Source organism: Palaemon carinicauda, chromosome 16, assembly GCF_036898095.1.
Source record: "Palaemon carinicauda isolate YSFRI2023 chromosome 16, ASM3689809v2, whole genome shotgun sequence".
Taxonomy (NCBI): Eukaryota; Metazoa; Arthropoda; class Malacostraca; order Decapoda; family Palaemonidae; genus Palaemon; species Palaemon carinicauda.
In genome coordinates this window covers 64,044,899-64,068,898 of record NC_090740.1, presented here as the reverse complement: position 1 = coordinate 64,068,898, position 24,000 = coordinate 64,044,899, and the positions used below count along the sequence as shown (strand labels likewise).

General features: G+C 41.6%; 1 protein-coding gene across 7 annotated transcripts in view; it reads right to left on the bottom strand.

The window, feature by feature from the left end:
- The window catches only part of LOC137655750 (microtubule-associated protein futsch-like), a 268,584-nt gene that overhangs the window by 141,452 nt on the left and 103,132 nt on the right, over nt 1-24,000 (bottom strand). For 6 of the 7 annotated variants that reach the window (XM_068389814.1, XM_068389819.1, XM_068389818.1 and 3 more), the window contains 2 exons: nt 411-611; nt 153-248 (listed from right to left, as the gene is read on the bottom strand). The exons of the other annotated variant lie outside the window; for it this stretch is intronic. In XM_068389814.1, the coding sequence (XP_068245915.1) occupies nt 153-248; nt 411-611 (297 nt within the window). The remainder of the gene's footprint in view (nt 1-152; nt 249-410; nt 612-24,000) is intronic. 7 annotated transcript variants of the gene reach the window in all.

Here is a 24,000-nt window from a genome sequence, read left to right as displayed (position 1 = left end):
CTCCTATATAAAGGACAATGGTTGTTATTTGTGTAGGAAAATATTAGTTTTTCATTTATTTGAAATGTGTAATTGAGGTATTAATTTTACTGTGGCATCCAATTAACTAGAATTCTCAAGCAACCATAAAATAAAAAAAATTGGAGCCATACCTGATGAAGTCTGTCTGTCAGGACTCATGAATTCTTCCTTGCGACTACCAAGACCAGCTAACAGGGATCCTAAGCTTTGAATCTTTTTACTTTCCACTGTAAAAAGATTTAATTTATGTAAACAAATTAATATATATTTAAAATAAAAGCTAAAATAGTAATCATATAAAATTAATATTTCTGGAAAATTCACATTCACCAATACATCATATTCTCAAATTGCACTAAAGAAGTAAAATCAAATTGAAACTTCCTTACCACTGATACTCTCCTGATCTTTGTCTTCTACTCTTGGGGTACCTCTGGGTTTAGGAAGCTTTGCCTTTTGCTTTCCAGGTTCGTCAAATTTCAACACATCACTTATTTTATTTTCATCATCTGGAAACTTATCCACTTTTGACGTGTCACTTTTATTTTCCCCGGGTGAGAACTTGTCCACTTTGGGAATTTCACTATTGCCTGTAAAATTCTCAGATCATCAAAAAATAGCAAGCATATCACACATCAATAAATTAACATCTCGGGTGTATTGCTAAAATCAAGTGCAACAAAATTAAAATCTAAGTCTCAGCAGAATTGTACAAAAATTCTATTTGTTGTGAGCTGAGCAAAAACCACACTTATGATTCTATAGGGTAGAAAAACTGATTTCAATAAAAACCTTGAGCATCTTCCTGGTCAGAAGTTCTTATGCCCTCTGTTATTAAATTTACCTCTTTCATCTTGTGAAAGTAATGCTTTAATTTGTTAATTGTAAGGCTGGGCACAAAAGCCTCAAGACAAGAAAGTTCAAAACAAAACCGTTTGTCTAAGGCTATGAGCTTGATTGTTTTTTCTTTATACAGTATTACTACTGCATTGATGCACAAATGCCCCAGACAATTTTTGGAAATGACTTTGGACGAAAAAAACTTCAACCATATGCACAAGTGACTTTAGCACATGTGCTAATTACTTTAATAGTTGTTTCATGTGCTGATGCATTGCTAGAGATTTCAACTTTGTGCAAACTGAGGCTTGGCACACTACATGGAACTGCAATAATTTTAATAATAAAATTTCATAATGCTATACTTCCCTCAAATCCATTTCTAAAAGGATCACCAGAGATTTTGCTGTAATGGTGAGATAGCTTGGATACAGAAATGGTGCCTTTGTCAAGGCATAGTGAAAGTCAAGGAATCCAGTAACCCTTGACTACAGATAGCACCCACAGATTGTGTTGAAGGCTTTCTCCCAAAAGGGGCAAAAGTGGGAAGAAAGTCTTCCCCTACAAATTCTCAAGGAAGTAAAGGCATACCATTCTCGGATAAGATTTTCGAGTCCGGTTGGCTGCCCTTCTGGAACGTCTACTATGACGGATTTCTGGTATTCTTCTACTAGAACTAAAGAACTTTCTTGTTGGCAATTCTGAGGTTGAAGCATTCGATCATTTGGAACTTAACTCTTCCTAAAAATAGAATTCAAAACATTGTCAATTTTTACATCCAACAGAGGCCTACAGTATGCTCCTTTTATGCCTAAGAGACTGACCCCACCATAGAGGCACATACGTGCTCTATTGTCTTGATGACAAACCCCAAAAAGCCTGCTAACTCCTTGGAAGCCCCATCCAAGACAGTTTTATCTAAGCAATTCAGATAATCTAAAACTCTGTCCTGCAAGTTTTTCTTCTAAGAGGCTAGAAATAACCCTTAGTATAGAATCGGCAAAGGAGAGTGATTTAAGCCCCATTCCATTTTGATTATCCATAAACATCTCTTTAGTCTACCAACTTGCAAAACCTGAATTTGAAGAGTTTTGTTTGTAAACTGTAATGATGGGGGTCAAGACTGGAGATCAAATTGTTATCCAAGACATGATTGAGCAACTCAGGGGTCTTCTATAGAAGTCAGCATCATTTGAAGTAATTGATAAGTAATTTATATTTTTCCTAACAATATAAACCTAGAGCTACATATGGGGATATTATTTTCGGCGAAGCTAGAAGACAAGCAAGAAGGATAACTACTCGAACCGCTACTTAGCAGGAGGGGTGGGGGTAGCCAGCTATCTGCTTACTCAAACACATGGGGTGAGCACCCACTTTGCTTGCAGGCAAGTCTTTCTCGGGGGACAGGTGCTGGCGGGCCAATCTGTTTTAAATAGCTCCAAGTTTATATCGTTAGGAAAAATACAAATTACTTCCAAATTGGTCAATTGTTCCGTTACTCTATACGCACCACGCTATTTATAGGGATAACTCCTCTAAGGAGAGTGGAAGTCCGTACCAACTGGCTTTTGGCATTTGACCCCGGGTATTCTCCCTACGATATCAGATCATCATTGGTACAAACCCTTGCACCTCGCTAAAATATCAGTGCTCTGCAAGACTAGTGGCCTACGCAAGCTGTGTGGTTGTGATACTAGCAATGTGACTAGTCTAGGTAAGAGTTCTCTGAATCATAGGAATCTTTGAGAGTACCATTGACATTACTCAATCCACCCTCGCTTGAAGTATTGGGGACGTAACCAGTATTATTTCTATACTAGGCTAAACAAAGGAAAAGGTTTTTAGTCTAGTAATTAGCCTTGAATAGGGACAAACTTGGAAAAAAATTGGTTAGCAAGCTGGATTTTTCAGGATTGATGCCCAAATCCATCCTAAACAACATATTAAAAGTCCTGAAGTATCCACTGATGGTAATGTCTGGGAAGATCTGAATGCAAAGGATGTTCAGAATAATGAAAAATCTTATGTAACATAGATAAAAAACCAACTGAACATGCCAGAGATTAATATCCAAATCAAGAATAAAAAAATTAATACACCACAAGTTCTTGTCCAACAAATTAAAAGGAGATTAAGCAGCTGTAGACCAGACAAATGAACAATACTCGAAACAATGTAGAATGAAAGAATTAAAACACTTGGGAATACATTGATCCCCAAAAATTTTATTAAAACTCCTTGTGTAATTGAAGAAAAAGATATATGATTCTCAAAAGTAAATTTGCTGTCGAGAATCATACATAAAATTTCAAAAGAAAGAGTTAAAGAAACATTATCAATGTTGAGATCTGGATGTTAAGAGCCACTGTCCACGACCTACTTACATTCATACTTTGAGATTTGTTGTGGTTCAACTTCATGCCCCATAATTTTTACCATGCACTAATTTTAACTAGATCTCTATTAAAGCAATTAGCATCGCCAAATCTACATACAGGATATGGAACTGATGCAGAGAGTAGCATCATCTGCATATGCAACAAGCTTGTTTTCTAGGCCTACCCACATGTCATGAGTATATAATATAAAAAGTAATGGGACAACATTACCCTGAGGAATACCAGATATCATTTTCTAATACTCATTATGGTGCCCATCAACAACTCTTTGCAATCCATTATTTAGAAATTAAATTCTGATCCCAAGTAAAGAACCACCTACTCCCAACTGTTTGCGTTAGGGAAAAAGGGCCTCATAACTTCCCCGTCAGATAAAGGCAAATTTCCTTTTGCACTTGGAATTAAAAGTTGATCGGCAACCAGTGAAACCATTTTATTTTATACATACATACATACATATAAATATATATATACAGTAGAACCTCGGTTTACGAATTTAATTTGTTCCTAATGCGAACTCGTAAACCGAAAAATTTGTATCGCGAAACGAATTTCCCCATAAGAATGTTATAAAATCGAAATAATTAGTTCAACCCATCTACAAAAACCAATTTTCACAAATTTTTCCTTACACATACAGTACTCTACTGTACTCTACACAAAATTAAAATATTGCAGTCATTTAATGATGAAAATATGGATATGCATGCACAGTAAACCTGAACTTTACCTTAGAGGAGTGTCGCTGCTGGCTTGATGGAGACGAGAGGAGGGGAAGGAGGAGGAGGGGGTTACTGCTTGGAGGGAGAATCTCCCTCCATGAGAACTTCAGGAACGTTGACTGGAGTTCTCTCGCGAGAATGGCGTTCACTATCACTGGTTTTGCGTTTGCGAGACTCTTGGTCGTCGTCTTTCACAGTTCTTTTCTCCCCCTTCACAAGATATTTTTCAATAGACACCTGCTTTTGTCTGTTCTTTAAAATTTCATAGAAGTGACCCACCCCATTATCGACTAATAAATTTATTGTACGGTCTGTTTCAGCCTTATTCGGGACATTTTCCACAAGAAAACTTTTCACGTCTTCCCACTTCTTTAAAAAATCTTTTATCTCACTCGAAGACAGTGATTGTGCAGTGCCTCCCTCCTCCTCAGATGAGATTTCCTCCATTACCTCTCTTTGCTGCTGCTCGTGCAGGTCCTTCAGCTCCTCGGTGGTCAGCTGCTCCTTATGCTCCTGCAGGAGGTCGTCGATGTCATCCGTCTCCACCTCCAGTCCCATTGCCTTGCCCAAGGACACAATATCCTTGTCAACTGCTTCCTCCTGGTTGGGTTCGAACCCCTCGAAATCCCGTTCTGCAACGGTGTCGGGCCACAGTTTCTTCCAGGCAGAATTGAGGGTTCTCCTGGTGACTCCTTGCCATGCTTTATCAATTAAAGTCAGGCAGTTGTAGATGGAGTAGTGATCCTTCCAAAACTCTCTGAGGGTAAGGTTGGTGCCCTCTGTTACTTCAAAGCAGCGCTGGAACATAGCTTTGGTATAAAGTTTTTTAAAATTTGAGATCACTTGCTGATCCATAGGCTGGAGTATTGGAGTGGTGTTGGGGGGTAGGAACTTCACCTTAATGAACTTGTATTCCTCCGCTATGTCCTCTTCAATGGCTGGAGGATGGGCAGGAGCATTGTCCATTAACAGCAAGGCTTTGAGTGGGAGGTCCTTCTCCAGGAGGTATCTCTTGACTTCGGGACCAAAAACCTCGTTCATCCACTCAACGAAGAAGATCCTTGTCACCCAAGCCTTCGTATTAGAACGCCACGACGTGCAACTTTTTCTTCTGCACATTGTTCTTCTTGAAGGCTTGTGGATTCTCCGAGTGATACACCAGGAGAGGTTTAATTTTGCAATCCCCACTGGCGTTGGAACAGAACAGCAGGGTTAGACGGTCTTTCATGGGCTTTGGCCAGGAAGGGCCTTTTCTTCTGCCGTGATATAGGTCCTCCTGGGCATTTTCTTCCAAAAGAGGCCTGTCTCATCGCAATTAAACACCTGTTGGGAAACGTAGTCCTCGGAGTCCACGAGCCTTTTGAACTCTTTCACAAAAGACTCTGCTGCCTTCATATCGGCGTTGGCCCCCTCGCCATGCCGAACAACACTGGATACCCGTTCTCTTCTTGAATTTTTCAAACCAACCACGGCTTGCCTTAAAACTTTCTTTTTCTGCTGATGTGCCTGGCTCACTTCTCACCAAGTACTCGTAAATGGTTCTTGCCTTCTCGCAAATCATGTTCTCATTTACTGAATCTCCTGCGAGCTGCTTCTCATTTAACCACACCATTAATAAATTTTCTAAGTCGTCAAGAATAGGTGGCCGTTGTTTTGACAACGACGATACACCTTTAGCTACTTTAGCGGCCTTTATTTCTTCTTTTTTCTTTAATATTGTGCATATCGTCGACTGCGAGCGATTGAAAAAACTAGCAATGTCTTTCACACGCATGCCTTGGTCATGCTTCTCGATCTCCTTCTTCATCTCGATCGTTATCATCAGCTTCTTACTGCTTTCCTTCTTCGACATCTTAGGAGCCATTGTCTATCACAATAATACAGTACAGTACTGTAATCACAAATGAGTGAAAATAAAACAAATCACAAACCACGTGTAAAAATCACAAAGAAATCGTCCACGAATTCACTAAGTATGTATGCTATCGAGACGGCGGATACAGAGATAATGAACAAGTGAAAGGGGTTTAGGGGGTGGTAGGTATGCGTGGGAGGAGTCACGTGACTCCATTGTGAGATGCTGTCGTTAGTTATTTCCATGAAAAATGCGATCGGGAAGCGCGGCGTTAACACTTTTCCACAAAAAACGGCGCGTGGGAGGGAAAGTTAAATTCGTTAACCGATACAATATTCATTAACCGAGACAAATTTTTCAGAGAAAGTCCCTTCGTAAACCGAAAAATTTGTAAGCGGAGTCGTTTGTAAACCGAGGTTCTACTGTATATACTGTATATGTATATATATATATATATATATATATATATATATATATATATATATGTGTGTATATATATATATATATATATATATATATATATATATATATATATGTCATGGGTAGATAAAACACTTTTAAGAGGATATAATAAAAAACAAAAATATCTATTCCCAGTGTGAGCAGCGAGGCGAGACGAGATTCGACTTTGGCCCTGTTTGGGTAATCCTGTCATCTCTTCATTTTCATCAGCATTTAACTACGGACCAGTGATAAGGGAACTGCCCATTTTGACCAAGATGTCATTGTCTTAATTAGTGGACTCAGCATATTTTGAGAAACTGAGACTGAGGGAAGTCCCTGTTTAGGATATATGTCATCATGGAAGGACACGTGCTACCTTTTTGTTACGACTTAACACGTGGTCCAGATTGCATCAAAAGTTTCTTCTAGAAGCTTCCATGGCATGATCGAAGTGGGTGTTTTTTGAGGAAGCCAATAGAGATGCAGAATTGTTAAAAAGAACGCCTTCTATGGAGATGACCACTGCCCACAGTAATTAACTCCGCCCATACATGGTTATATAAACTTCAAGAAGAGATTGTCCAAGAGATAGGACAGGCATAAGACAAGAGAGGAACTAGCCTATGTCCGGAGTATATAAGATCGAAGTCCTAGCAAGATAAGAAACAGAGAAGACCAGAAGTCTAATAGAGCCAAATTCTAACCTTCTCTTCACACAACAAAAGCCTATCACCAAAAGATCCTGTTAAGGCCAAGAAGAGACAAATTGAAACAGCCAGCCCTCCCTGCTTGTGACAAGAAATAGCCGACACTGCTTGGAGAATGCCTTCGTTAAACAGTATCATCGAATTCTTGGAAGAAGACCTCTGATGTACCATCTTGATGCCACCCATTTGTGACGTCTTCAATTCCGGTCATCGTGCTAGTTTCTTCTGAATTTCAGACGTCCTTCTGCAACGTTCTCAAGCCTGAATTCCCCATATCGTCTCAGCAGCTGCTGAAAACTAATCCTCAAGTATTTCTACCTTATTGACTGTTCCCATTTTCTGTTGATGTTTTGATTGGTTTGATTTGTCAGTTAAAGTAACCGAAGAGGTAACATTAGTTTTATTTGTAAGTTTGCGAACAAACATGTTGAGTTTTTTCGTGTGTTTCTTTTTATATTCATTTCCCATATTTCAATTGGTGTTATTGATATTTATTTTACTTATTAAAAGAACCTGCAACGATTTTAAGATCGTAACAATACATACACATATACAGTAGGGTCCCGAATTACACGTGTTCTAATTATGCGATTCCTCAATTACACGATCGATAGTTTTTAAAAATTAAATTTCCTGTATCTGCGAGGAGCATTCTAAATCCGCGAGTCAAGCACCGCGAAGCGTAGGAAATCTATTGTTTTCTTAATTGTATTGGGGTGGGGTGATGGTTCCCCAATGTCTGAGAAGGGGGGGGGGGAGAATGTGAGAGAAAGATTTCTGTTCAAACATTTAAGGGGATCGGCCGCCTAAAATACCGAAAAAATATGAAACATATTCGATTTGCTGAAAAAAATTCTATGGCTTCGTAGAGCATTCAAGAATGGGTGCACGAAGTATTATGCTAAAATTCGCCTTACTTTTCTAGTTATGGCCTGAAATGTAACAATAACTTTATACACAGAAAACACCAGTAGCGCAAATTATTTAGTCTGATATAGTTTTTGTGATATATGTTACAAAAACTTCCTTTGAAATGAAATATATAATGTCAATAATATCCTAATTGGCACCTTTCTGGTTATAACTAGACAAGACAAAACACCCATCATGAGTCATGAGGCTCAGTTGCCTATAAATTTTCACGTAATAAGGTCGCATTTTTTCTTGCTCGCTAGCCTTGACTGAACTCTCTTTTTTTCTGCGGTGTTTTTAGTTTTTCACCATGCCTAAAAGGCGCAAGAGTTCACTTCATGCTTCTAGAATGCGGAAACGCCAATTTGATATAGCCATCGAAGAAGTAGAAGAGAGAATTCAAGAAACTAATGCCATAGAGGGGAATGAGGCGACAACGAGAGAGAGAGGGGCCGCGCAGCAAATGGTGCACGCTGACATCACTGCTGGCCAGAGACCAACCACATCCACCCCTAATCGTCTCTCTATTCGTTCATCACTGCTAAAGGGCAAAGATATTTTAGAAGAAGAATGCAGTGGATCGGAGGCTGATATTATCAACGATAGTGAAAATAAAATGATAATAATAAGTGAAGCAAGACTTGAAAAATTACTTGAATCACAAATACCGAATTGTAGATGCAAAGTAATTCCGAGAATCCATTTGGCAAGGGATGGATTTGAGACACTAATAAAAAAGATATGTCCTAAATGCAGAGGGAAAATTATTTCAGAACCTGCAAAATGCCCACCGATTTCTACAGAAGGAAGGAAGGCTCCAATTTACAAAACCAAATTTATAATATGTCTTAGGCACAAAGATAATCAATTGATTAATATTTCTATTCATAATACTTTTGCATTAAAGCAATAGACATTAAAAATAAGATTTGAAATACAGTTAATACTAAAAAAAAAACATAAAATTAATGGTAACACAGTCTTTTACTTTTTTTTATGTACCTAAAACTTTGAAGGCCCGTTTCTCAAAACATAAGTTTTTCACCTTCAAAATGTATCTCCTCCCTTAGTATTGGACCAATCTTAATGTAATTTCATATATAATATGGGGAAACATGGTAGATTAAAAAAAAGCCGGGGATTCTTAATATTTTGAGTTTCTGATTTTTGGCAAATTTTTTCCTGTAATTTTTCCGGGAAAATTTCATAAAAAAAAAAAATTCATATCATGAAAAATAATTGAAAAATAAAAAATCCCCGGCTTTAAATCGAAGGTCCATATGTGTTTTATACATGGTTCAAATCTCATCCCTTAAAAACAAAAATCAAAGGAGGAGATGCATTTTGAAAATGGCCATTTTTGGCCGAAAAAAGCTCTGGCGTCACAAAACCTAAGGTCACTGAACAAAAAAAAATTCCCCAAAAGTTCCACACAATATCCTTTAACAAACCCCCTATATATCAACAACCTGTCGTTAAAAAAGTCGGAAACCGGCAGATCCCCTTAAAGACTAGTTTTGGATGAAAAATTTTAAGGTTTGCCCATCTGTTGTGTGAACTTGTCGCTAGGCTAGCCTAACTGTCCAACACCTATATGTATAATATTCCATATTTGTACTCATTAATTTTCATACGTTGTGATTATGGTGAAAAATCCTTATTCATTAAACTTTAAATTAAAAACCATCAAAATCAACAGTGCCATTTGAAATATTGAAAAGTTTCCAAAAAAAAAAAAAAAATCAACAGAACAGCATCGTCATGGGAACACCTTTGTTGCTTTCGTGTGCAAAACTACCGCTATCATCCAGTAGTAGTGCGTTGTGCTCCGTTTCATCTAAATTGTTTGAAATTCTTTTTTTTTGAAACCAAAAATTAAATTAAATAAAGACTATTTTATATCATGCTACTTCCAAACATGTCACTACAACCAAACCCATTAATTTGTTTAATACGTTCCATCTCCGATCATAACGAACTCGCTAACCAATTTTAACATCTGTCTATAGGTTAACTTTTGCGGCAAAAGATATCTTACCAGGTACTATGTAATAATAATGTTATAATTAATGTTGTTTTATTTATCCTTAGAAAATCAAAATAAATTAAATATGAGCAATTTTGTTTCGTGTTTTTTTTTTCCTAAAAAAACGCCTTCTTAAAAGGAAAACTTTTTTTTTACGTTTCATCGTCGATCATAAACGCATTTACTCCTGAAAGTGATATTGAAGAGCTTTTACTAAAGATGTTATTATAAATAAAGATTATAAATAGGTGGTAAAATATCTATAATTAAAGTGTAGCAGCATCAAGAAATGTTGGGGTTCGCCCTTTACATAAGAATGTACTGTACACTGGATTAGACAGAACGTAGAAAAAATCAATTAGGGAAAAATCGGTATTCGATATCCTCTTTATCAGCATCGTCAATCGGGCTTTTTATTTTTTTTTATTCTCAGTCGCTAAATAGTTATCGCACTGTCAAGATCTGCACACATTCCGATAATTCACATTTGAAGGTTTTCTGGGAGAGGATGGATAGAGAAAATACCGAACTATATAAAATGTTTTTTTAACCTGTTAAGCGTCACCCACGTGATAAACCGTTCACCACGATCTACTCGGTACCGCCTTCAACTGTATATTCCGTTCATGACTTTAATTGCCTTTTACAAGCCGTCAGTCTCGTGATATTACGTTTACTCGTATAGTAAGTATAGGATTACCACTTGGCAACACTCTCAGCATATTGGGACTGTGAATAAAAACTTATATGATGTCTGGCAACTATTTTTCTGAAGGTAGCTTGATGTTAGAAAACTAGTTTCCTATCAGTGCGCTCGGGCGTTCATGCATAAGTGGTTATTTGTTGTTCCTTTTGTAATGAACGGTCTAAAGAGGAAGGTTATTTCTTTAGATGAAATAAATGATATTCTTGTTGAGGAATTTGATAATGAGAGCACTAGTTCTGAATCCTCCAGTGATGAGTATATTGAAGAAACAAAGTTTTCTTTCGATGCCGAAAGCGAAAATGACTTCTCATTACCGAATGACTGGACAACGAAATTTCACAAAACTATAAAGGGAAAGGAAACGCCGAGAGAGAGAGAGAGAGAGAGAGAGAGAGAGAGAGAGAGAGAGAGAGAGAGAGAGAGAGAGAGAATAAAGTGGATAAATAATGTACAAATGTATGACGAACATATTTGAAAACTATACAGGAAACGATATGAAAGAGAGAGAGAGAGAGAGAGAGAGGAGAGACTTATCCCTTTCCTTTTGTTGCTTATCCAGGCGTAAGATTTACGATTGAAGATAAAAAGAACCCATTAGAATATTCAGTATTATGTAGCCATTTGAAATGAAATAATAGTAGTATTATTTGTTTTTTTACTCAACCATTTAATTAATATCCCTACTTTTAACTATAATTACGAATTATAAGCATAAAGAAATGATATTAACTTTGAAAAATTATCATTAGTGAAATGACCGCTCAGGGAAAAAAAAGCGTGACGGTACGTTAGCGGCAACCTGGTCCAAGGGGGACGCTTAGATGTTTTCTGGCAGAAAATTACGGTAGATTATCGTACAGCAGCCTAGTGCACACTTGCGCCTAGTGTCCGTGTTTACGTGTGGGAGTGTCATCATGGATATACAGTACTATACTGTAATTTTTAACTATTGCTAGATACTGTATCAAACCTTGAAAACCCTTTTTTGTTTTTTGTATCTATAGGAAATAATTCTACATCATTCGGAAAATACTGAAAACAGTAAGCTATGCATAGTACAGTAGTAAATACTTCAGTCATAGAAAATTATCAAAACTTTAACAACTTTTTATTGTTTTATTTATCCATAAAAGAAATTTTGTACAGTATTTTATAAAAAAAATCTATAAGAAGGATTTCTTACAGTATTGTTAAGATAAAAGCTACAGTATATATATATATATATATATATATATATATATATATATATATCAAAAATTTTAAGTAATTTTTATTTTTCCTCATACTTACCGAGAATTACTTTTTTAGGAGGGTCCTTGACCTCTCAATCTCGACCAAGATTTTCCCACGCTACCCCCCTATCTCGCTCCATATAGTTTCTACCCCCGCCGCCAGGATAAGCCCTGCGGCCCGGATTAAGGCAGGTCACTGCTTTCCCGGGTCAGGATGCTCATTAAGTTCGCCGTTTAGCCCAACCCGGCAATGGAAGAATGGCACTCGGGGACGGAAGGGAGGGCCATTACCCGAAAGTAATTCTCGGTAAGTATGTTAGGAAAAATAAAAATTACTTAAAATTTTTTATTTGTTCCAACACAAATACTTACCGAGAATTACTTTCTTAGGAGACTTATACTTTAGGAGGCGGGAGAGCCATTCTGCCACTTGGTCTGGCACATAGTGCCTGGAGGGCTACGGAATGCGGGGGTACAGAGAGCGGATAGGGGGGTAACAGCGGAAACCTTACGCTTATATTTTAAGACTTACCTCTTAACATCTTCTCTACTGAGTCTTCTCCTGAAGAAGTAGGGACGAGTCTATTCACTGTTGGGGACGTCTTCTAGCCTGCCGCTACACAGCTTGGAGGGCGGCGATGACTGTCCCAATGGAGAATCCATCCAAAGACTTTCTTGAGTAGTCTTTGAGATAGTGGGCCGTGAAGGTCGACTGGTGTGACCAAGTGCCGGCCTGTAGGATCTGCCCCACTGCCATGTTTCTCTCAAAGGCCAAGGAAGTGCTCAGGCCTCTGATGTCATGGGGGCGGGGAGTGCCTGGTACTGCCACCTTGTCCTCTTCATAAGTCCTAGTGATGACTTGTCTCAGCCAGAAGGAAATAGTGTTCTTGGAGACTTGCTTCTTATTAACACCTGAAGAGACGAAGAGGTTCTTGGCACCTGGGCGGAGATGAGCCGTCCTTTCCAGGTACTTCCTGAGCGTCCTGACTGGGCATAACTTCAGGTCTTCCGTATTGCCTGTCTTGGGGATGGCCGGAATTGAGAAACCTTCAAACCTCGGGTCCCAGACTGCTGGGTTCTGAGTCTTTGCTACAAAGGAGGGTACGAACTTGAAGGATACCTCCCTCCACCCTTTGGAGTGTGCCACGTCGTAGGAGAGACCGTGGATCTCACCTACTCTCTTAGCTGAAGCCAAGGCTAGCAAGAAGACTGTCTTGAGGGTGAGATCTTTGTCCCAGATATCTTTGAGGGGTTCAAAGGGAGGACGACACAGCATTTTCAGGACCTTGGCCAGGTCCCATCTGGGCACTCTCCTGGTTTGAGGAGGACAGGATTGCTCGAAACTTCTAATCAGCATCGCTATGTGTCTCGAGGTCCCCAGGTCGATGCCTTTCAGGAGAAAGACTTGGCCTAAGGCTGCTCGTACTCCTTTAATAGCTGGGATTGACATCCCTATTTTATCCCTAAGGTACACGAGAAAGTCAGCTATGTCAGGGACCGAGGCTTTAAGAGGTCTTATGTGTTTTGCCGCGCACCACTTCGTAAAGGCGGCCCACTTCGCCTGGTAGACCACGGTAGAGGATTTTCTTAGGTATAGGGACATCCTCTTAGCTGTGGAGGAGGAGTACCCCTCCTTCTTCAGGAGCCGCTCGATAGTCTCCAGGCGTGAAGGCGAAGAGAGAGAGGGTTGTCGTGGAACTTGAGGAAGTGAGGTTGACTCAGCAGATCTGACCTGGGGGGCAGAGGCCACGGCGGATGGCTTGCCAGGTCTTTTAGATCCGCGAACCACTCTCTCTCCGGCCACCAGGGCGCTACCAAAGTCATCTTTAGGTTTTGGGAGGTTCTTACTCTGTTGAGCACCTGCCTTAACAGCGTGAAGGGGGGAAAGGCATATACGTCCAGGTTGTCCCACTTGTGCTGGAAGGCGTCTTCTAGGGCTGCTCCTTCGTCTGGTACCGGGGAGCAATAAACCGGTAACTTGGCGTTGAGCTTCGTTGCGAAGAGGTCCATCACCGGGGAGCCCCAGCGTTGAAGGATGAGTCTGGCCACTTCTGGGTGTAGGGACCACTCCGTCCCTACTATCTGACCCATCCTGCTGAGGCCGTCGGCTAGCACGTTTCTTTTCCCGGGGATGAACCTTGCTAGAAGTATCACCTGGTGCTCGTCCGCCCAATGCAGGATGTTTATGGTGAGGTCGCACAGTTCCATCGACTTCATGCCACCTTGTTTCTTTATGTAGGCTACCACCGTGGCGTTGTCGCACATTAGGGCCACGGTGTTTCCCTTCAACCGACTTGCAAAGTGCAGACATGCCTTCTGTACTGCTTTTAGCTCCAGGACGTTGATGTGGAGCTGCTTTTCGGTCTCCGACCAGGTCCCGCTTGCTGTTTCCTCCCGCAGGTGGGCTCCCCACCCTAGGCTGGAGGCGTCTGTGAACAGGAGAAACTCGGGGGGACAGGACCCGAGGGGCATCCCCTTGAGGGAGTTCGACTGGCATCGCCACCATTTTAAGGCTGCTCTCGTGTCCGGAAGGACCGGAATCAACGTTTTCTGAGAGCCTGTCTGGGACCATAGAGCCTTGAGGTTCCATTGTACGGGTCTGAGCCGTATCTTCCCTTGGGGACCCAGTTTCTCTAATGAGACCAGGTGACCTATCAGCCTCTGCCAGTCTTTCGCCTTCCTGGGAAGCTCCGACAGGAACGGCTGAATGATATTGATGAGGTTCTGTATCCTGTCTTCCGAGGGGAAGGCCTTCCCCTGCACGGTGTCCAACGTCATCCCCAAGTACCCCATTCTGTTGGACGGAGTTAGGTTTGATTTCTCCAGGTTGATAATGATTCCCAGACTCCTGCAGAACTGGAGGAGGTCCTTCCCTTGCTCTTCCAAGAGGGCCTTTGAGCTGGAAAGGAGCAACCAGTCGTCCAGGTATCTGATGAGGCGGATACCTCGTTCGTGAGCCCATACTGAGACCGTCGCGAAGACCCTCGTGAACACTTGAGGGGCCGTCGACAAGCCGAAGCAGAGGGTCCTGAACTGCAGGATCTGGGAGCCCCATTTTACCCGGAGGAACTTCCGACTCGACGGGTGGACCGGAATCTGGAAGTACGCGTCCTTGAGGTCGACCGTCATCATAAAATCTTTCTCCCTCAAGGCCATCAGGACGGATTTTGGGGTGTCCATCTTGAAGTTCGTCTTCTTGACGAACTTGTTGAGGGCCGACAGGTCTATCACCGGTCTCCACCACCCCCCCCACGTTGCTTTCTCCACCAGGAACAGGCGGCTGTAGAAGCCTGGCCCTGGGAGATGGACTTCTTCCATGGCTCCCTTCTCCAACATGGAGGAAACTTCTTTTTGCAGGGTAGCCCTTTTCAACGGGTCCCTGGGAGCCAACCATTCTGTCTGGGTGGCTGGAATAAGAGGGGGTGGATCCGCTATGAAGGGGATCCTGTGGCCTTCTTTCAGGACGGACACCGTCCAAGCATCCGCCCCATGCGTTTCCCATGCTTGCCAATATGGTCTGAGGCATCCCCCAACCCGAGGCTTGGGCGGGAGTAGGGGGCCTCTCCCTCTACCTTCTCCTAGAGGGGCGGCCTGATCTGCCTCTCTTCGAGGCGGAGTAACCTGACCTGAAGGAGCTGGCAGAAGCTGGAGCTCCCCTGCGGGAGGGCTGTGGAGTTGTCCAGGAGGAGGCGGGGGCGTCCCTCCTCGAAGAGCTGGGGGTGGCCTGAGGAGTCACGGCACTATCCGAGACTGACCTTCCTTTAAGGAGGCCTCCTGGAGGATGTTTGTTTGGGGACGTTGGTCTCTCTCCTCTTGGACACCTTCTCCATCAGCACTTCTAGTTCCTTCAACGGAAACAGCGACTCACCTCCTAGGGGTAGGCTACGAACCACTCGAGCCTCTCTGTCCAGGATTTTTCTTGTCAACTTAGAAAGCACTGTGTCCCGCTTTCGAAGGACCCAGTTGGCCGTCAAGGAGAGTGCTTGATAAGACATAAACTTGAGGGCTTTCCCCCCGGAGGTGAGAAGGTCCGACAGGAGACCTTGTTGCTCAGGATCGTCAGGGTCTGTGGAGGCCTGTACGTTAACCAACGTGAAGGCCCACCAGTCCAGCCATGAGGAGACGTTAACCATATCTCTTGACATCTCCTCCATCATGCCGGCTTCAGAGGGTGAGAAGGACACAGGGGCTGAATAGGCCCTTTCGTCCGAGCCGCCCTGTCCCAGGATGTCCAAGGCTGGGTCCACCCTACAGGGACCTGGGCGCCGTCCTTCCGGGATATAAACTTTGCCCTGTAGTTTGAGACCCTGGAGGAGTTTGGAGGCACTCTGGGACTTGGGGGCCTCCGCACTGCTGGCCACCAAGTTGTCGATGTATTCTTGCCCCAGTACTAGGTCTGGGGCGAGAGGCAGGGCCAGGGAGGACTTCGGTAGGACGTCACGGTGAGTATATCTCAGGAGGCTCGACCTCCAGGCATTCACCTTAGGCGCCGAGGGTTCCGGAATTCCATGGAGCCTTCTGATAAGACCTACCACCCTTCTGTAGGCGGAGTCCTCCGACGGGGAAGCCTCGCCTCCGTCGGCCGAGGCCTCGGCTTGGCGTAGGGGAGCCGTGCTTGGTCGGTAGACCGGGCGTTCTCCTCTCGGTTCCAGGGCGGACGGCCCGTAACCGTAGGGCGCCCCGTACGCGGGTGGGTCTCGCCGTAGGGCGGGGGCCACCGACTCCGGGAGGACTTTCGACTGCCCCAAGGCTCTGGAAGAGGAGGACACGGTCCCGGTGGGATGACCCGACCCCGGAAACCGGTCCTTCCTGCTCGACGACCGCCCCAGCTGGGCTGGTTCGGTCGGGCTGCCTTCTCGGAAGCGCGCTTCCCCCCGCTGGGAGGGGTGAACCGGAGGCCTCGAGGACTTGTGCCTAAGAGCGAGGTCCTTCCTGCGTGGCAGGTCGAGCGGTTCTAGGCTGTGCGTAGGCAGCGACAACCTAGAGGCTCGTTCACTGGACCGAGAGTCTGGAGAGTGGTGCTTTCTGGACTCTCCTGAAGGGACGTAGACCCATTCGCCGCCGGGAGAGACCTCCCTCTTGTACTTACGGGAGTGAGAGCGTGGGCGCTTCCTGTTGTGCCGCGACCTCGACCTGGAGCGGGAACGATCACTATCGGTCCGCTCTCTCTTCCGGTGCCGTTTCTCCCTGCGTTCTCCTCCGGAGGATGAATCTGCTTCCGAAGAGTCCGAGGGCGCCACGTTCCTCGCGTAACGACTGCTCGAGTGATGCGCGGGGGAGGCTCTTCGCCGTCGATCCTCCGGGACAGGATGTTGGAGGAAGTCCTCGGGAACTGCCGTAGGGATCGAGGGCACCGAGTCTACTCTGTCCCTGCTAGGAGGCCAGGGACCCAGGGACACGTCCATCCTTAGCGGTGACCTCCCCAGAGTCTTCGGCAATTTCCACCCGAAGGCATCGCTACTCGGGCGGCGAACTCTAGCGTGGTTGTCCTCTGGAGGGGGAGAACCCGACGCACCGGCCCACGAGGGCGGGGGGGAGTCTGAAATCGCCACACTGCCCCACACTGGGTATTCTGAGGAAGCTTGATCCCCTGCCACGTGGCCCGATTCCCCCGAAGCACTAGCGGCCCTTCCGTTCTCTCCAGAGGGGCCAGCCCTTGGTTCCTCCCTCACACTAGGTTCACCGGGGAGAACACTATGGCTAACAATAACACTGGGGGCTTGTTGCCCACCTCCTCTGCGAAGGAGACGGAGAGGCCGAGGCTTCGTCGGACCGATCACTGACCGACTGTAAAGAGGACACGCCACTCATTTTCTTGGGGGAACGCTTCGACGACTTCTTTTTCTTGGTACTATACCGTACCCACTGAATGCCGTCCCAACTCACGCACTCGGGACACGTGTCCGAGGAGGAACAAAACTTTCCCCCGCACGTGGAACAAAGGGAATGAGGGTCCACTTCTGGCTTAGAGAGGAAAGCCCCACACGACTTTCCTGCTCTAGGACCAGGGGCAACGACGCACATGCTCCATCGTTCGCACACGAAGAGCCAACACTAACGAGTTACAGGAACACTGGATATACGCAAGGGGAACGTACTGAGAACACTTTGCGAAAACGCACTATCGCAGAAAAAATACAAGTACCCACACTGGAAACACGTGGGATCACAACGCGCCAAAGGATCGAAGTTAAGCGAGAGGGTGAGATGTTTCACATCTCACGACCAAGAACTTAATGAGCATCCTAACCCGGGAAAGCAGTGACCTGCCTTAATCCGGGCCGCAGGGCTTATCCTGGCGGCGGGGGTAGAAACTATATGGAGCGAGATAGGGGGGTAGCGCGGGAAAATCTTGGTCGAGATTGAGAGGTCAAGGACCCTCCTAAGAAAGTAATTCTCGGTAAGTATTTGTGTTGGAACAAATATATATATATATATATATATGTGTGTGTGTGTGTTTTATATATATATAATATATATATATATATATATATACTGTATATATATATATATATATATAATATATACATACATACATACATACACATATACAGTGTATATACAGTATATATATAGCTAGAAAGCTAGAAATGGAGTGAAAAAAAAATTGACGGGTAGGTTGCTGTTTGCCGCCATGATGTGTTTCGAAATATACGAATTTCCAATTACACGAGGCCTTTCATCGACCAAATTCTCGCATAATTCGGGACCCTACTGTATATGCACATATATATATATATATATATATACATATATATATATATATATATATACAGTGATCCCTCGCTACTTCGTGGTTCGACTATCGCGGATTCACCACTTCGCAGATTTTTTTCCTAACGCAAGTATATATATATATATATCGCGGATTTTCCAGAAATTTCAAAATACCGCGATGTGACCGATGGTGCGAGATTGGAGAAAGTAAGGAAAATTTAATCATGATTGATTTTCAATATAAATGAAACTTTGAGGAGCAACATAGATATCATTTGTTAGAGAGATAGAGAGAGGTAAGGAATGGGAGGTAGTGAAAAGTAGCCCACACACACACATAGAGAGAGAGAGAGAGAGAGAGAGAGAGAGAGAGAGAGAGAGCCTTACCTTATTGCCTTATTTTTTGTTTGGGTTCCCCCAGGTCCCTCAGTGTGAGGCACCTCGTATATCCACCAGAGAGTTGCTAATACATCTTCCGGTGTATTTTGCATCTTCCAGTCTTGGATGGTCTGGGATGCATCTTAGGTATTTATCGAGCTGATTTTTAAACGCATCTACGCTCACTTCCTGATATGTTTCTTAGATGAGCTGGCAGCATATTAAATAGTCGCTGCATTATCGATGCTGGTGCGTAGTGGATTAATGTCCTGTGCGCCTTTCTCAGTTTACCTGGAATGCTTTTTGGCACTATTAATCTACCTCGGCTTGCTCTTTCTGATACTTTAAGCTCCATGATGTTTTCAGCAATTCCTTCTATTTGCTTCCATGCTTGTATTATCATGTAGCGTTCTCTTCTCCTTTCTAGACTGTATAGTTTTAAAAATTGCAGTCTTTCCCAGTAATCAAGGTCCTTAACTTCTTCTATTCTAGCAGTATAGGACCTTTGTACACTCTCTATTTGCGCAATATCCTTTTGGTAGTGTGGGTACCATATCACATTGCAGTACTCGAGTGTACTACGCACATAAGTTTTGTAAAGCATAATCATGTGTTCAGCTTTTCTTGTTTTAAAGTGTCTGAATAACATTCCCATTTTTGCTTTACATTTAGCCAACAGTGTTGCTATTTGGTCGTTGCATAACATATTCCTATTTAAAATTACACCAAGGTCTTTAATTGCTTCCTTGTTTGTGATTGTCTCATTATTAGGTCCTTTGTATGCATACACCATTCCTTCTCTGTTTCCATAATTTATTGATTCGAATTTATCGGAGTTAAATACCATCCTATTTATCTCCGCCCATTCATATATTTTGTTTAGATCTCTTTGTAGTGAGTTCCTATCTTCATCACAAGTAATTTCTCTACTTATCCTTGTGTCATCGGCGAAACTTCTCACTACGGAGTTTTCAACATCACAGTCTATGTCTGAGATCATAATAACAAATAGCAGTGCAGCTAATACCGTACCTTGGGGCACACCAGATATTACCTGGGCTTCATCTGATTTCTCGTCATTTGCAACCACTATCTGTTTTCTGTTTTGCAGGAATTCTTTTACCCATTTTCCTATCTTTCCCACAATATTATGCTTTCTCATTTTTTTCTCCAATATGTTATGGTCTACCTTGTCAAAGGCTTTTGCAAAATCTAGATAGATCACATCTGTGTCTTTTTCATTTATCATATTATTGTATATGTTTTCATAGTGAGCTATCAGTTGGGTCTGTGTACTTTTTCAGGTACGAAACCGTGTTGACCCATATTGAACAAATTATTTTTGACCAAATGGTTCATTATTTTCTTTTTTATTACCCTCTCATACACTTTCATAATATGTGATGTTAGACTAACAGGTCTATAATTGCTTGCCTCTAGTCTTGATCCACTTTTGAAGATAGGGGTTATATAAGCTAATTTATGTTTAACATATATCTCGCTCATATCTATACTCTGTCTTAGCAGTATTGCAAGTGGCTTCGCGATAGTGTTTGCAGTTTTTTTTAACAAAATCGCTGGAACTCCATCTGGTCCGGCTGCCGATCCATTTTTAATTTCGTTTATAGCCGTGAAAATATCTGCTTCATTAATATCTATATCCGTTAGATATTCAACATTTTCTTCTCTCATTTCTGTTTCATTACTCTCATTCGCAATTCTTGGCGTGAACTCACTCTTATATTTTTCTGCTAATATGTTGCATATTTCCTTTTTTTCATTCGTTAGCCGTCCTTCAATTCTTAGAGGGCCTATTTCTATTCTCCTTTTATTCATCTTTTTTTGCATAGGAGTAAAGTACTTTGGGGTTTCTTTTTATATTTTGAAGTGTCCTTTCTTCTAAGTCCCTTTTTTCATTTTCTTTCGACTGTATAATCTTTTGTTCTGCATTTTCTATCTTACATTTTATTTCCCTCATTTTCCACACATTTTTTTCTTTTGCAAGATTTTTCTTCCACTTTTAATTTTCTGAAATAAGATTCTTCTGTCTCTTGGTATGCACGTCTTTTGTTTATTGTTTTTTTTCGGTACATATTTTTCAACAATTTTCTCCAGTATTTTGTACAGTATATCCGTATTTACCTGTATATTATCACTTATAAATACATTTTTCCATTCTTTATTCAGTTCTTCATTTATTTCTGACCATTTTATATTCTTACTGTAAAAGTTATATTTTCCATATCCTTCCCAAAGTTTTGTGCTTTTATTAATTCTGTGATCACTTGCTTTGGAATGAACTATCAATTCTATGACATTGTGGTCTGAAATTCCCGTGTTATACACTATTATTTCTTTAACATAGTTCACCTCATTCACAAATACTAGATCTAGGGACATTTTCCTTTCTTGTTGGAATGTGGTTTATTGTTGCATATTATGTTCTAATAGCATATCTTGAAGCTTTTTCAAATTGCCTCTTATCTTCTGCGCTACTATTACTATCTTTTTTATATGTATACATACAACCACTTTCTTCTATCCGTTCTTTCCAATCCACGAAAGGAAAGTTAAAATCTCCGGATAGGAGTATATTCCAGTCTTTATGGTTTCTACATATATCATCTATTTTTTCTATTATTATGTCAAACTCCTTAGTGTTTGGGGGTCTGTAAACTACAATATTCATTAGTTTTTCAAATTCAAATTCTACCGCAATCAATTCACATTCTGTGTTGCTGTATTTTTCACATACTTTTCCTTGATTTATCTCTCTTCCATATATTGCGGTTCCCCCTTGATTCCTATTTTTTTCTGTCTGATCTATAAGTTTGGAAACCCTTTATCTGGTCATCACTGCCAGTCTCTTGGGAATACCATGTATCACTTATATTTAATATATCTATTTTTTCAATTTGGGTTAGTTCTTCTAAGAACTCTATTTTCCTTTTAGAGTTACTCGTGACTAAACCCTGTGCATTCATTACTATTATGGTTTGTGTTTCATCCCCATTATTTAATATTGGTAATAATATGGATTCTCCCATGCTTCCTTCCTGTTCTGATATGATGTTCTTTTCTTCATTTCCCGGAATTCTGCCATTAAAAAATCCAACTTTTCTATTATATTTGCTCTTTCGCCTTCATATTTATTTGTGTGTGTATACCTGCAACTGTCCCCATATCTGCACCAACCCCTGGCATTATAGATGCATTCTTTGTAGTTGGGCTCTAAATGTGCAGGTTTGGGTTGAAAGCCCTCATATCTTGGGGCTCTTGGTTCAAAGCGCAGTAATATACACGGCCTGCTTTTTTGTTTCTTTTTTTGTTTCTTTTTTGCTTTCATTTTTCTTTTCAGTTTGCTGAGTTTTCTTACTTTCATTCATGGTTGCAGGATGCATATATCGACATTTTTTGTTGTAAATGCATCCTTTTCCTTCTTTTAGGTTTTTGCATATTTTTGGATGGAGATCTCTGCATTCGTCTCCATATCCGTCTAAATACGCACATTTTCCATATATTTCATAATTATGGCAGAGAGAGAGAGAGAGAGAGAGAGAGAGAGAGGAGAGAGAGAGGAGAGAGAGAGAGAGAGAGAGAGAGAGAGAGAGCCTTACCTTATTGCCTTATTTTTTGTTTGGGTTCCCCCAGGTCCCTCAGTGTGAGGCACCTCGTATATCCACCAGAGAGTTGCTAATACATCTTCTGGTGTATTTTGCATCTTCCAGTCTTGGATGGTCTGGGATGCATCTTAGGTATTTATCGAGCTGATTTTTAAAACGCATCTACGCTCACTCCTGATATGTTTCTTAGATGAGCTGGCAGCATATTAAATAGTCGCTGCATTATCGATGCTGGTGCGTAGTGGATTAATGTCCTGTGCGCCTTTCTCAGTTTACCTGGAATGCTTTTTGGCACTATTAATCTACCTCTGCTTGCTCTTTCTGATACTTTAAGCTCCATGATGTTTTCAGCAATTCCTTCTATTTGCTTCCATGCTTGTATTATCATGTAGCGTTCTCTTCTCCTTTCTAGACTGTATAGTTTTAAAAATTGCAGTCTTTCCCAGTAATCAAGGTCCTTAACTTCTTCTATTCTAGCAGTATAGGACCTTTGTACACTCTCTATTTGCGCAATATCCTTTTGGTAGTGTGGGTACCATATCACATTGCAGTACTCGAGTGTACTACGCACATAAGTTTTGTAAAGCATAATCATGTGTTCAGCTTTTCTTGTTTTAAAGTGTCTGAATAACATTCCCATTTTTGCTTTACATTTAGCCAACAGTGTTGCTATTTGGTCGTTGCATAACATATTCCTATTTAAAATTACACCAAGGTCTTTAATTGCTTCCTTGTTTGTGATTGTCTCATTATTAGGTCCCTTGTATGCATACACCATTCCTTCTCTGTTTCCATAATTTATTGATTCGAATTTATCGGAGTTAAATACCATCCTATTTATCTCCGCCCATTCATATATTTTGTTTAGATCTCTTTGTAGTGAGTTCCTATCTTCATCACAAGTAATTTCTCTACTTATTCTTGTGTCATCGGCGAAACTTCTCACTACGGAGTTTTCAACATCACAGTCTATGTCTGAGATCATAATAACAAATAGCAGTGCAGCTAATACCGTACCTTGGGGCACACCAGATATTACCTGGGCTTCATCTGATTTCTCGTCATTTGCAACCACTATCTGTTTTCTGTTTTGCAGGAATTCTTTTACCCATTTTCCTATCTTTCCCACAATATTATGCTTTCTCATTTTTTTCTCCAATATGTTATGGTCTACCTTGTCAAAGGCTTTGCAAAATCTAGATAGATCACATCTGTGTCTTTTTCATTTATCATATTATTGTATATGTTTTCATAGTGAGCTATCAGTTGGGTCTGTGTACTTTTTCCAGGTACGAAAACCGTGTTGACCCATATTAAACAAATTATTTTTGACCAAATGGTTCATTATTTCTTTTTTATTACCCTCTCATACACTTTCATAATATGTGATGTTAGACTAACAGGTCTATAATTGC